The sequence below is a fragment of the Talpa occidentalis genome, unplaced genomic scaffold (assembly GCF_014898055.3).
Source record: "Talpa occidentalis isolate TD23 unplaced genomic scaffold, MPIMG_talOcc4v2.1, whole genome shotgun sequence".
Taxonomy (NCBI): Eukaryota; Metazoa; Chordata; class Mammalia; order Eulipotyphla; family Talpidae; genus Talpa; species Talpa occidentalis.
In genome coordinates, this window is record NW_026555331.1 from 67550736 (window position 1) to 67564228 (window position 13493).

Below are 13493 nucleotides of genomic sequence, written 5' to 3' on the forward strand. Positions count from 1 at the left end.
TCATGTGGGTTAGCTCCCAGTCTGGAGATCGAACTCATGCCGCATTGGCTGGTGATGGCTTGATAGCGCTGAGACTTTAACCCCTGTGCCACCAGGGGGACCCTAATCTGTAAGAACTTTTGGTGAAATGAAGTCATTGGTGATTTTTGGCCAAATGATTTTTATGGAGAGTACATACAAAAATATCACCATTGTATTCTTTCAAGGGAAAGGTGCGCAGTCCTGAGATAACTTTTTTAGATTCCATGCATTCCAAAATTTGTATAGAATTAAAGCCAGGAAGTAGGAGAAATTGAAGAGTAAGAAAATACAGCTGATGAAGTAAATTCCTTGAGGAGATGGATTGAGAATAACGATACCAGGAGGCAGCTGGTTTGAACATATTGATATGTTTTAGAGAAAGTTGGATTGTAAGTACAATGACTAGTAACGTGTGATTTATTAGCAGTGTTTTACTTCATATAAGACCTTGAAAATAAAATTTTTATGGAATATTGAGAAATGATTAAAATGTGGCATATTTGAAAGGTAATTCTTGGAACTACATTTCTGTTTATGCATTCCAGTATATTCAGTGGTACTTAACGGGTATTCTTTTTAAAGATTCATTTTTATTTGTTTCTGTTTATTTGTTTCATATTTGTTTATTTTTATTTTTATACAAAACTGGGGTGTACACAGGCCAGAGACCATGTGGGGGGGGGGGGTGAGAGGATTCACCAGAAACAGTGGGAAGCAAAATAGGTGGATCTGCTGAAATACACTGCTGTGGGGAGCAGCGGGTGAGATGGGAGAAGTCTGCTGTGCCATGTGGGTTATCTCCCTGGCTGGGGATCAAACTCAGTCCACAGTGGCTGGTGATAGCTTCATAGCCCTGAGACTCTAACCTGCGACACCAGGGAAGCCTCATTATTTGTGTTTTATTAACATTGTAATTCTGTTCTTGACCTGCTTGTGAAAATATAACTTAGATTTCTCATACTTTTTGCTTTTCTGTGTTTTTCTTCCACATTTTCTTCATGAAACTGTCAGATAGTTTGATCTGTATTTTGAGCTATTTGAAAAAATATCATTCAATTTGTTTTCTTGTCATTTAGCTTGATCCAAGGATTATTCGGCCATTTATAGCAGAATGCCGCCAAACTATTGCCAAACTTGATAATCAGAATATGAAAGCCATTAAAGGTCTTGAAGATCGCCTGTATGCCCTGGATCAGATGATTGCTAGCTGCAGCCGACTGGTGAATGAACAGAAAGAACTTGCTCAGGTGCTTATTTAATTTTTTTTTTTTCAATTTCTTTTCTTTTTTTTTTTTTTTTTTTTAATTTTTGCATGGAAGAACTGGTATGTATAGGTCAGAGGTGGGATGAGAAAATCACCACTGTTAAGGGGAGCATCGGGTGAGAGGAGAGGGCTGTTCTATGTGGTTAGTTTCCTGGCTAGGGATTGAACTCAGGCTCTAGTAGTGATAGCACTGTGACTTAACCCCTAGGCTCTGAGGGAGGCTCTCAGGTGCCTATTTCAAATTTCGTTCAGGAAAAGAATTTTTAGTTTTTTATACAGATACTTTTAATGCAATATCAATTTGGTGTGTACCATGTTTTCACTTAATTTTTTTTTTTTAAAGATTTATTTATTTATTTTATACAATCACTGGGTACAGTCAGAAGCGCGGGAGGGTGAGAGAACTCACCAGAGCCAGATGGTGAAATACACTGCTGAGGGGAGCAACAGGCGTGGCAGGAGAGGTCTGTCACGCCTTGTGGGACCCTTACCGGTGGCCGGGGTTCGAACCAGTGCTGCAGAGGCTGCAGGCAGCTTAGCAGACCAGCTCTCAACCGCTGCGCACCAGGGGAGGCCCTTCACTTAGTTCTTAATGTAGTATTGTTTCCATGTAATAAAGAAGGTATGTTCTTAATGTTCAGGTTTGATAAAGTTAGCTACCTTAGGTAACATCTTGAAACATGAAGTATGAAAATGCTGTGAGTAGGCCTCCCCAGTGCAGCTGTTGAGCACTGGGCTACGTAGTTGGGGGCAGCCTCTGCAGCACGGTTCTGTCCCCAGCCACAGGTCCCACGTGGCACGCAGACCTCTCCTGCCGCGCTCGCAGTGTATTTCGCAGCAGTATATTTCGTCAGTCTGCCTGTTCTGCTCCCTGTTCTGGTTCTGGTGAATTTTCTCACCCTCACGCACTTGTGACTGTACCCAGTGTTTGTACAAATAAATAAATAAAGCTTTAAAAAAAAAAAAAAGAAAATATTGTGAGTGGCCCAGAAAACATCAGCATCTTTTTATATGATAAAAGAATATGATAAAAAGTTATTTTACTAAACATTTCACTGCCTTCACCCTCAAAAAATTAAAAACAAATGAGTTCTATAAAGAACAGAAAAATCTGAAATTTAAAAAATTTACTAAGATTTTATTTAAGATTTTAGGTCTAACTTACTGCAATTTTCTAAGAACTCTGTTGTCAAATTAGATTTATAACCAAAAGAAGGTGATAGAAGTTTGAACAGTGATTAGCCTAAGAGATTCCCCCCCACCCCCACAAGTGACTTTTTAAAATTCATGACTTTGTCCTCAACCACCCTGGAAAGTACTCTGGCAAAACAGCCTGTAGCAAGAGTTGACCTTTATGATTCTAACACTGGCTTTTATGGTTTAAATTTATTCTACTAATACTTTGGTTCTAAATTTGTTCTTCCCTTAGAACCTATGAATAATCAATTTTATGGTGTAAAAGTTTTGTCTGTGTGGCCAAGTATATGCTGTAGATAAATAAAATTAGAGCCTTGCTTTATTCTTTTAAAAGTTACTTAAATATGGTGTACTTATTTAAATTAATTTGTAGTTTAAACACAATCCCTGCTTAGCAAAATGGTACAGTTTCTCTATGAAAATAAACGAGTGAGGATAGCCAAGGAAAAGGAAAAAAAAATTTTTTCCCACCAAGTAATAAAATGTACTTCAGAATTACAAAAGTTAGTCATTGTTCTAAAATTTGAACACAGATCAGTGGAATAGAATTTAACTCAGAAGTAATGGGAAGCAGAATGACTTTTCAGTTGATCATTTTTTTTTTAGGGACATATACAATATGTGATTGAACACTCCTTGTTAGATTTAATCCATCATCATTATCTATCTTTCTTGGCTTGCTTTTTTTTTTAACGTGAAAATGGAACAAAATTAAATGAGCGTAAATTTCTTAACAAGCTCTCCATCTTATGTTACTACATCTCAATCTCATATATACTACATTCAGAAAAGCAGATTTCAAGGTCCTCCCTGAAGTTATCAGCAGCCACTATGGCACGAGTTTGATCCTTAGCCAGGGAGCTAACCCACATGGCATAGTAGACCTCTCCTGTCCCGCCTGTTGCTCCCCTGAGCAGTGTATTTTAGTCAGTCTGTCTGTTCTGCTCTCCATTCTGTCTCTGGTGAATCCTCTCACACACCCCCACCCCCCCCACCTGTGGCCTACACCCCAGTTCTTATATGCGTGAATAAAATAAATCTTTAAAAAAAGAGCAGATTTCAAAATCTTGTTTGAAAGTAACTTAATGCTTAACCTAAAAATTAATGCTTAACCTAAAAATTTCCCTTTTGAATGTTTGTATCTTTCATCATACAGAATTAATTTCCTTTAAAATATTTTTTCTCAAAGGGATTTTTAGCTAATCAGATGAGAGCTGAAAACTTGAAGGATGCATCTGTATTGCCTGATTTGTGCCTGAGTCATGCAAATCAGTTGATGATTATGTTACAAAATCATAGAAAACTGTTGGATATTAAACAGAAGTGTACCACTGCCAAACAAGAACTAGCAAATAACCTACATGTCAGACTGAAGTAAGTGATTCCATTAGAGCTAACTTAGGGATTTTATACTTGATTTTTTTTTTAAATTTTTCCCTAAAGATAGAGTAATTTTTGTGTATTACTGTATATTTGATAGATTAATTTAGGATTAAGTTATTTTATGGGTTTGTATGGTTTGGTTTCTTTCTATAGGTGGTGTTGCTTTGTAATGCTTCATGCTGATCAAGATGGAGAAAAATTGCAAGCTTTGCTCCGCCTCGTAATAGAGCTGTTGGAAAGAGTCAAAATTGTCGAAGCCCTTAGTACAGTTCCTCAAATGTACTGCTTAGCTGTAGTGGAGGTTGTAAGGAGAAAAATGTTCATAAAACACTACAGGGAGGTATGCAGATTGAATTCTTTATAAATTATCTATGAGCCATTTATGAAGTGATGTGTGATAGTAACAAGCTTTTCTTCGCTCAGTGGGCTGGTGCTTTAGTTAAAGACGGAAAGCGATTATATGAAGCTGAAAAATCAAAAAGGGAATCCTTTGGAAAATTATTTAGTAAGTATTTTTGATTGATAACTTGAAAAAGATTTTCTTTTAAAAAAGGTGTTTTATTTCATAAATACGAAATTAGCAGGTTATAGCTTGTATATATTATTACCATCAAAATGTAGAGATAATATTCTTTTAAGATTTCTAGAGTTTAAACCGTTGCTTAAATATGTAGAATTGTCATTCTTTTTTCAAAACTAGAGCTAATTTTATATTGTTAATCTCTTTACCCAGGGAAATCGTTCCTGAGAAATCGTCTGTTTAGGGGTTTGGACTCCTGGCCTCCCTCTTTTTGTGTATGTATTTATTTTTTAACCATTGATTGCTAAGTTCTATTTGTGTTCTAACCTTTCTTTTAGAAGTACAGATGTTTATCAAAAGCTTGGAGAACATTTTTAGCTTTCAAAGCCAGTTGGCTTAAAGTTTTAAGATATATTCATAGTTTTTGACCAAGTGTCTTTATAACATAGGAGAAGCCATACTACATTGTTAAGATATTGAAAATATCTTAAAATTCCTTCTTAAGGTAGGAATATTCTCTTACTGTTCTATTGTCTTTCTCCTTCCCCTTCTTTACCCTCTCCTTCTTTCTTTTCTCTCCCTTTCTCAGCCTTTCATTTTCCTCCTGTCCCCTCTCCTTTCCTCCCCTTTTTCTTTTTTTTTTTTTTTGTTGAGCAGTTTTTTTTATTTATTTATTTATTTTTTTTGCGGAGACAGAAGAGTTTATTACTGATAGCAATAACAGTAACCAGAGTACCTACATTTTTTTTTTTCATTTTTTACATCATTTTTCATTTTTGCACAATGTATGCATTTTCATCTTGGTTATAGTCCCCATACAATTCCCACCCCCCCTTGTTTTGATCCTACCCCCTCATCCCCCAAACTCCTTTTCCACTGTTCTTTCATTCATGTTTTAGAATAAGTGACTATTCAGGCGTTTTTATTGGAGCCATGGAGAATTAATATGTTGTATTTCTAAGCCAGGAACCTTTGGTGGCTATTTTTTTAATATGAGAAAAATGATTCTACAATTGAAGTTTGGGAAATGTTGTAATAGATATTTTGTTTTGTTTTCAGATGTACTCCTTAACTGTTTTTTTTTTTTTTTAATTTTATTTTATTTTTTTTTTTAGAGAGAGAGGCATGTATTTTTATTTATTTGTTTGTTTGTTTGTTTATACATGCACTGGGTACAGTCAGAAGTGCGGGAGGGTGAGCGAATTCACCAGAGCGGGGAGCAGAGCAGGCAGAAGGACTGAAGTACACTGCTGAGGGGAGCAGCGGGTGGCAGGAGAGGTCTGCGCGCCATGTGGGACCCTCCTCCGGTGGCCTGGGAGCAGCCAGGGATCAAACCGGCACCGCAGAGGCTGCGGGCAGCTTTGCAACCCAGTGCTCAACCACTGCTCCACCGGGGAGGCCCGTACTCCTTAACTGTTAAACATGTTTTTGTACTGCTGGATTTCTTAGGATTTTAAACATAAGTACTTTTTTATATCAAGAAAGAGCAATGTCATAGACAGTTTCCTATAGTCATTTATCCAACTACGCTTTTTAATGAAAAGTATCTTGTTATCTTTCAGTGTACTTTAATTATTGATTAAAACAATTACAGTTATTTTCAAATATGCACATTTGACTATATTATAAAGAAAGAAGTAGTAGTACCCACCAGAAAGTTTTTTCTAATGAAGTTGATATTGACTACATTTTAAACAAAGTAATGGAAAGATTAAGGGCAAGGATGGAAATGTTACGTAGGTAAAAGACTATTTTTACCATGTTCAAACAGCAAGGCATGCTAATGGTTTTTTTAAAAAAAAACTAGATATAGGGGGTGGGCTCGAGAGATCTTCATGATCAAGCTGTAGGTGAAGTATAACTTTAGGAATAGCCTATATGTTACGTACATGTGGATTCTTTTGAAATTCTGGGGAATACTAGAATTTTCATAAAAAGATACTGGACATAGAAATGAAGAGAAACAAGCACATCAGTTAATAACAGATAGTTCTTGTGTCCAAGTTAAAAATCTCAGAAAAATAACATGCAATATAATCATTGAATCGTTCTTCAGTTTTATTTTATTATTTATTGTGTGAGTAAGCATTTAAAACTTTTTTGCTGGGCCTCCCTGGTGGCGCAGCGGTTGAGTGCTGGGCTGTAAGGCTGCCCACAGCCTCTGCAGCGCAGGTTCATTCCCAGCCGCCGGCAAGGGTCCCACCAAAAAAACAAAACAAAACAAAAAAACAAAAAAAAAAACACTTCTTTGCTTATTTCTTACATTGAATCTGATTATAGTAAGAAACCATTTGTAAATTTCAACTATATTTTTCCTGTAATTTATTTTTTCCAAATAGACTCAGAAGCCTCGGAAGTTTGACTGTGAACTTCCAGATATTTCATTAAAAGATTTAGAGTTTCTGCAGTCATTTTGCCCTTCAGAAGTTCAGCCGTTCCTCAGGTAAGTGTCATTTATATTTTTAACTATTAACTTCATATGTTTTCATTTTTCTGGAGCTATGGAAATTACCAACAGCATTCTCAGGATAAAGAAATTTTTATTGTAAACTGGCTTTGATACTTTAAGAAATCTCTGAGGAATGTAGAAATGATCAGAGAACAAAGATAAAATAGAATGAAAATCATGTCATACATGTAGTTGGTTTTGTCTAGTACTTAATCGTGAGATATTTCTAATTTATCCCTTTATTGATGATGTTTAAGGTTTCTAAACTATTCCTGGTTTTTATTGAAAAAAGAATAATACTGTAGCTATTTTTGATATAGGTTTAAATTTTTAATGTGATTACCTTTTAAGAAATCAGAAATCTAATTTGCTTGCATTCTATTTCAGGGTTCCTTTACTTTGTGATTTTGAACCTCTGCACCAGCATGTACTTGCTCTACATAATTTGGTAAAAGCAGCACAAAGTTTGGATGAAATGTCACAGACCATCACAGATCTTCTGAGTGAACAAAAGGCAAATTAAATGCTTTCAAATGCTTTTCTTCATTAGCGTAAAATGTATATGTTGTAGCTTTATAAGTCTTTTCCTCTTTTTTTCCAGGCATCCGTGAGTCAGACATCCCCACAGTCAGCTTCCTCACCAAGGATAGAAAGTACAACAGGAATTACAACTACTACCTCACCAAGAACTCCTCCTCCACTTACTGTTCAGGATCCCTTATGTCCTACAGTATGTCCCTTAGAAGAATTATCTCCAGATAGCATTGATGCTCATACATTTGATTTTGAAACCATCCCCCATCCAAACATAGAACAGACTATTCACCAAGCTTCATTAGACTTGGATTCATTAGCAGAAAGTCCTGAATCAGATTTTATGTCTGCTGTGAATGAGTTTGTAATAGAAGAAAATTTGTCATCTCCTAATCCTATAAGTGATCCACAAAGTCCAGAAATGATGGTAGAATCACTTTATTCATCAGTTATCAATGCAATAGACAGTAGACGTATGCAGGATACAAATGTATGTGGTAAAGAGGAGTCAGGTGATCATGCTTCTCTAAATGTTCGATTAGAAAAATGTAAGGTTGTTGCCCAAGACTCACACTTCAGCATTCAAACCATCAAGGAAGACCTTTGCCACTTCAGAACATTTGTTCAAAAAGAACAGTGTGACTTCTCAAATTCTTTAAAATGTACAGCAGTAGAAATAAGAAATGTTATTGAACAAGTAAAATTTTCGCTAGAAATAACACTAAATGAAAAACATCAAAAAGAACTACAGTCTTTAAAAAGTGAATATGAAGGTAAACTTGATACACTAATAAAGGAGAGTCAAGAAAACGAGAACAAAATTGAAAAATTGAAGGGAGACTTAGTATGCCTTGAGGAGGTTTTACAGAATAAAGACAATGAGTTTGCTTTGGTTAAACATGAAAAAGAAGCTGTCATCTGCCTGCAGAATGAAAAGGATCAGAAATTGTTAGAAATGGAAAGTATAATGCACACTCAAAATTGTGAAATTAATGAATTGAAACAGTCACGAGAGACAGCTTTAGAAGATTTAAAAAAGCTACATGTTGAAAATGATGAGAAGATTCAGTTGTTGAGGGCAGAACTTCAGTGCTTAGAGCAAAGTCATCTAAAGGAGTTAGAGGACACACTGCATGTCAGACACACACAGGAGTTTGAGAAAGTTATGACAGACCACAAAGTTTCTTTAGAAGAATTAAAAAAGGAAAATCAACAAAGAATTGAACAGATACAAGAGTCTCATGCCACAATTATTCAGGAAAAAGAACAACAGCTACAGGAATTAAAACTCAAGGTTTCTGATTTGTCAGATACAAGGTGTAAGTTAGAAGTTGAGCTTGCATTGAAGGAGGCAGAAACTGATGAAATAAAAATTTTGCTGGAAGAAAGCAAAACCCAACAGAAGGAGACATTAAAGTCTCTTCTTGAAAAAGAAACAGAAAATTTGAGAACTGAGATAAGCAAACTAAATCAAAAGATTCAGGATGATAATGAAAAATATCAGGTGGACTTGGCAGAGTTAAGAACTTTAATGACACTTGAAAAAGATCAATGCCTTTCAGAGTTAATTAGTAGACATGAAGAAGAATCTAATATGCTTAAAGCTGAATTAAACAAAGTTACATCTATGCAGCACCAAGCATTTGAAATAGAAAAAAACCTGAAGGAAGAAATAGTTGAACTGCAGAGAAAATTGGACTCAGAATTGAGTGCTCTTGAAAAACAAAAAGATGAAAAAGTCACCCAACAAGAAGAGAAGTATGAAGCGATTATCCAGAAACTTGAGAAAGATAAAGAAAAATTTATCATGAGCCAGGAACAAGACAGAGAACAGTTAATTCAGAAACTTACTAGTGAAAAAGAAGAAGCTATTCAGATTGCCCTAAAAGAATTTAAATTGGAGAGAGAAGCTATTGAGAAAGAGTTACTAGAAAAAGTTAAACATCTTGAAACTCAAATAGCAAAAAGGTAAGAATTAATCTGTAATTATAAAATTAAAAAATTAGGTCAATTTAAATTTAATTGTGTGTAGTCATAGTACCTTGATTTACTTATAGATTTTAGGTAAATGGAGCAATTGAGATTATTTAAATTTTTCTTTTTTTTAAGGTTATATCAGTTTCCTCTGAGCAGTGGTTAATAAAAGGTACATCATAAGTCGAGGGTACAAAGTTTTTATCATTGTTAATGTCTTGGTATTTCAGTTACACCAATTTCTTATATATTCTCTGGTTCAAAAGATAATGTTTTTAAATTTCAGGTTTTATGCAGTGGTGGCATGTGGATTTTGGGGCACTTTTATTATTGTTACTGTCTTATGTTACTGCCTTTTGAGTGCTCTTGAAAAACAAAAAGATGAAAAAGTCACCCAACAGAAGAGAAGTATGAAGCGATTATCCAAAAACTTGAAAATGATTATCCAAAAACAGAGAAAGTGGCCTTGAGTATTTCTTTAAAATTTACTGAGGGGTTGTATGGCATAATAAACAGTTTCTAGAACATTATCAATTCTATCATTGATTTTTCAAGTGAAAAAATATGTATATATGTATTATATATTTATTCTGTTTTTTTGTCTCATCACTTTTACACTTGTGATTGTCACTCTGTCACATTCATATACAGTTAACCTCCCCCTTTATTTTGAAGAGAAAATTTTTATGTATCCTGGAGTTTATGGGTTTTAATGTAGCAGTTGGGACCTGCATGGATGTTTACAGGGCTAGGAGAGTGAAGGCAAAAGGGAGTCCCTGCTGAAAGGCCAGCCAGGAGAACTCGTAGTGAAATACCAGCAAAACAGATACTGAAGTACCCACCAAAGCTGAAAGTTTCTCCATGCCTCACTGGGAAGCTGCTTGCAACACTCAGGAATCTCTTCAAAGCCCCGATGATATGGTTCAATCTTCAGCACAAACTGGGTAATTCTTAGTTACTTGACAGGAAGCTGCTGTGAAACTCTGTAAGCAGCACATCTGGAAAAAAATTCCAATTGGTTGACTTTTCTCTTTTCCAAACCTTGCATGTGTTCTGTTCGTTGGCAGAATTGAAGTTGTAAAGGGAATCCTGGGAAATACAGATTCTGCATTTATAGTACAGCTGTGATTCTAGAAGAGGGGTACAGAGCAGTACCAACATGATGACAGTCCATCTCTGCATCCATTTTAAGCTCAGTAGTCCTACTTGTCTTTCTTTTCCATGTTGAACTTCCAAATAAAAATACAATGTCATGTTTCTGTTTAGTGTGATTCAACTTGTGTCCCTCATATGCCCAGGAGAAACTTAAACTTAGGTCATGGTAGCCATTCTAGAGTGAGCATATTGATGTTCCTTCATCTTTCTTTGCCTGAACATTCTCTTTGATATTTTGTAGGTTAAATGATGAAATATGGGGACTGCCATTATTGTGACACATACACTGGAAGAGAGGAAGAAGAGGGATAAAGATCAGAAATTGATTAATATGTACAGGCTTAATTACTATAATGTTGCTTTCTTGCAACTCTAGTAGATATTTATAGTTTTCTTCCATTACCCCTTTGATGAAATGAGTATTCTCCGGACCCTCTCAGGGCACACATAGTCAATTCCTTCCAGTGTGTGTATCTCCATCAGACTTTTGATGCCTTTCTCTAGGCCAAAGGTCAGTAAATCTGTTCTTTACAGGGCCAGGTAGTAAATATTTTAGAATTTACTGGTGACATACACAGACGTGAAGTCTGTATCACATTTTTCTGTATGTTTGCGCAGGCACTTGTGTGTTGATAAGCTATCACCCATTAAATATGTAAAAGCCACAAGCAAGTTACTCTTTTACGTTTTGTATAGTGGAAATTACTGAAGACCACTAAGTGATTTTGTATCTAATTATAATTATATCTAACAACATTTTCTGTAATAGAAATTAAGGCAAAATTTGAAGATAGTCATTTGAAAATAAACACTTTGTTAGAATAAATGGGATATTCAGTAAAGCCTGTTTTCTAAAATGAAAATGAAAAGATTTGGAATTATTTTATGTACTTGTAAATCTTTTTGATATTTGGCTTAATTGAGTCTCATTTGCTTGTGCATCCAATTTTTTTTAATGTTTTGATTGAGGTACATGAAGAAAATCCAGCCTCTTATATGTATTTGGAGATGAGAAGAAATTTAAGTAGCTTTTTCAGATATGTGTGGATGTTTTTTCTTTGATACTAAATCAAAATTGAACAAGTGATAATTAGTAGTCATTGTAGAATATGAAATTATGTCAGTGAATATTTTACATACTCTGTGTTAATATCTATCAAACTATATGTGCCTTGTGCCTTACTTTTTTTGCCTGTGTGTTTTTTTTTTTAAGATTTATTTATACAAGAACTGGGGTACAGATCAGAGTTGTGGGAGGGCGGGATAATTCACCAGAGATAGAGTGGGGGGCAGAACAGGCAGACGGACCGAAGACACTGCTGAGGGGAGCAGCTGGCGAGGCAGGAGAGATCTGCAGCACCATGTGGGTTTCTTCCCGGCCAGCCAGGAATCGAACCCGCGCTGTAGAGGCTGCGGACAGCTTCACAGTGTGACGCTCAACCCGCTGCGCCACTAGCGAGGCCCTGTATGTGATTTTATAGTACAATGAATTGCTCATTTGAAAAACATAGGTGCATTGAGTTACACAGATCTCCTAAATACTGACACATTAACATAAAAAAATCACATTTGTTAATATACTCACCAATTTTATAAAAGATCTTTGGTTCTGAGATGTTCTCAAGTTCACAGTGGCAGAAACACATTTTCTAAAATTTTCTTTTTAAGGGATTACAGTTAAGCATTGGTAACACCTCCTGTCATTTTTTTTTTCATTAAAGCAACAGACTAACATCATTTTTTGAGAAAATGTCAAAAACCCAAAAGTAAATAACCAAAGATTGTCAAATTTCAATAAAAAGTGTACAATGAAAAAAAGTCGTTCAGCACACGCCTAAAACAACGTACTTTCCCATGAGACAAACATACTTTCTGATAGAATGCTTTATAATATTCTTCTCATTTCATTACGTAGAATACTGAAAAGATGTGTACTCAGTAGTCAAATTTAATAATGATTTTTACATCTAAGGTATATTCAGAATCAAACCTCCCTTTCACTTTTTCACCTCGAATGAAAGCACAGTAAAGAATACAAAAATACAGTTCTTTTATTTATGTTAAGGTGCCAGTAGCTTTATGATCTGTGAAAGTGTCAAGACAGTTAAGAAACATCATCTTAGTATTATGAAAATAGTTTTGACCTCTGATCGCCTGATAATGTTCTAGTTACCCACAATGCTGTGGGTCAGAATTCTTTGAGAATTGTTGATATAGCTAATGGCACAGTAAAGTGCAAGATTATAAATAAATTTGTCATGGATTAGGTGGTGTCTATGTATACTCCTGTATATTATAGCAAAGCAGTGACATGATATTAATGAATGGGAGTGACTATTTCAATAAAACTTAAACTGGTAGCTGACTGGAGTCTGGCCCTCAAGCCTTCATTTGCCTACCTTTGTTCTAGAGTATCTCATCTTGCCATCTTATTTTCATTTAGTCATTAGGTTTAGATTTCAGGCAGTCAACGTAGCAAACTATTAATTACTGACATTGAATCTAGATCACTGTATCTATACAAATAATTTTGGCCTGATTCAGCTTTGTGTTAATCCTTCCTGTTCTAATTGCCATCAAATCCATTCCTATACATATTTCTCACGTTTCTGCCAGAAGAACTGAAAAATACTACAGTTTCTCTTTGATTAGATTTTTAACTCCCTGAGATTTGGGGGATTTTTAAAGTGCATTGGGTTTACTAGTAATGGTGGGAGTGGGTGTTGAAAATAAGGATCAATTGAGAGGGGACCTCAAGCTAGGTGCTTAGAGAGGAGTCAGCTGCTGCTGAGAGGTTTCATGGGACTTAGAGGGACAGCTAGAGCATCTACAGAGCTTTGCCTTAATTTCTCACTTAATCCCAAACATCTGTCAATTTCAGTATCTGCAGTAATTGTAAATGCATCCTAATTCCAAAAATGTCTTACGATAGACTATATTTAAAAGGAGTTAGTTGCTAAAATGGCAACTTTTTCTCTGCTTTTAGCATATTGTAA

General features: G+C 35.4%; 1 protein-coding gene across 3 annotated transcripts in view; it reads left to right on the plus strand.

The window, feature by feature from the left end:
* The window catches only part of RB1CC1 (RB1 inducible coiled-coil 1), a 76487-nt gene that overhangs the window by 33596 nt on the left and 29398 nt on the right, over positions 1–13493 (plus strand). For 2 of the 3 annotated variants that reach the window (XM_037506696.2, XM_037506689.2), the window contains exons 8-15: positions 1098–1268; positions 3672–3856; positions 4019–4205; positions 4289–4370; positions 4599–4660; positions 6725–6828; positions 7222–7348; positions 7436–9336. In XM_037506696.2, the coding sequence (XP_037362593.1) occupies positions 1098–1268; positions 3672–3856; positions 4019–4205; positions 4289–4370; positions 4599–4660; positions 6725–6828; positions 7222–7348; positions 7436–9336 (2819 nt within the window). Of the gene's footprint in view, positions 1–1097; positions 1269–3671; positions 3857–4018; positions 4206–4288; positions 4371–4598; positions 4661–6724; positions 6829–7221; positions 7349–7435; positions 9337–9628; positions 9877–13493 lie in introns of those variants that run through there. The other variant, XM_037506711.2, reaches the window with a different exon arrangement.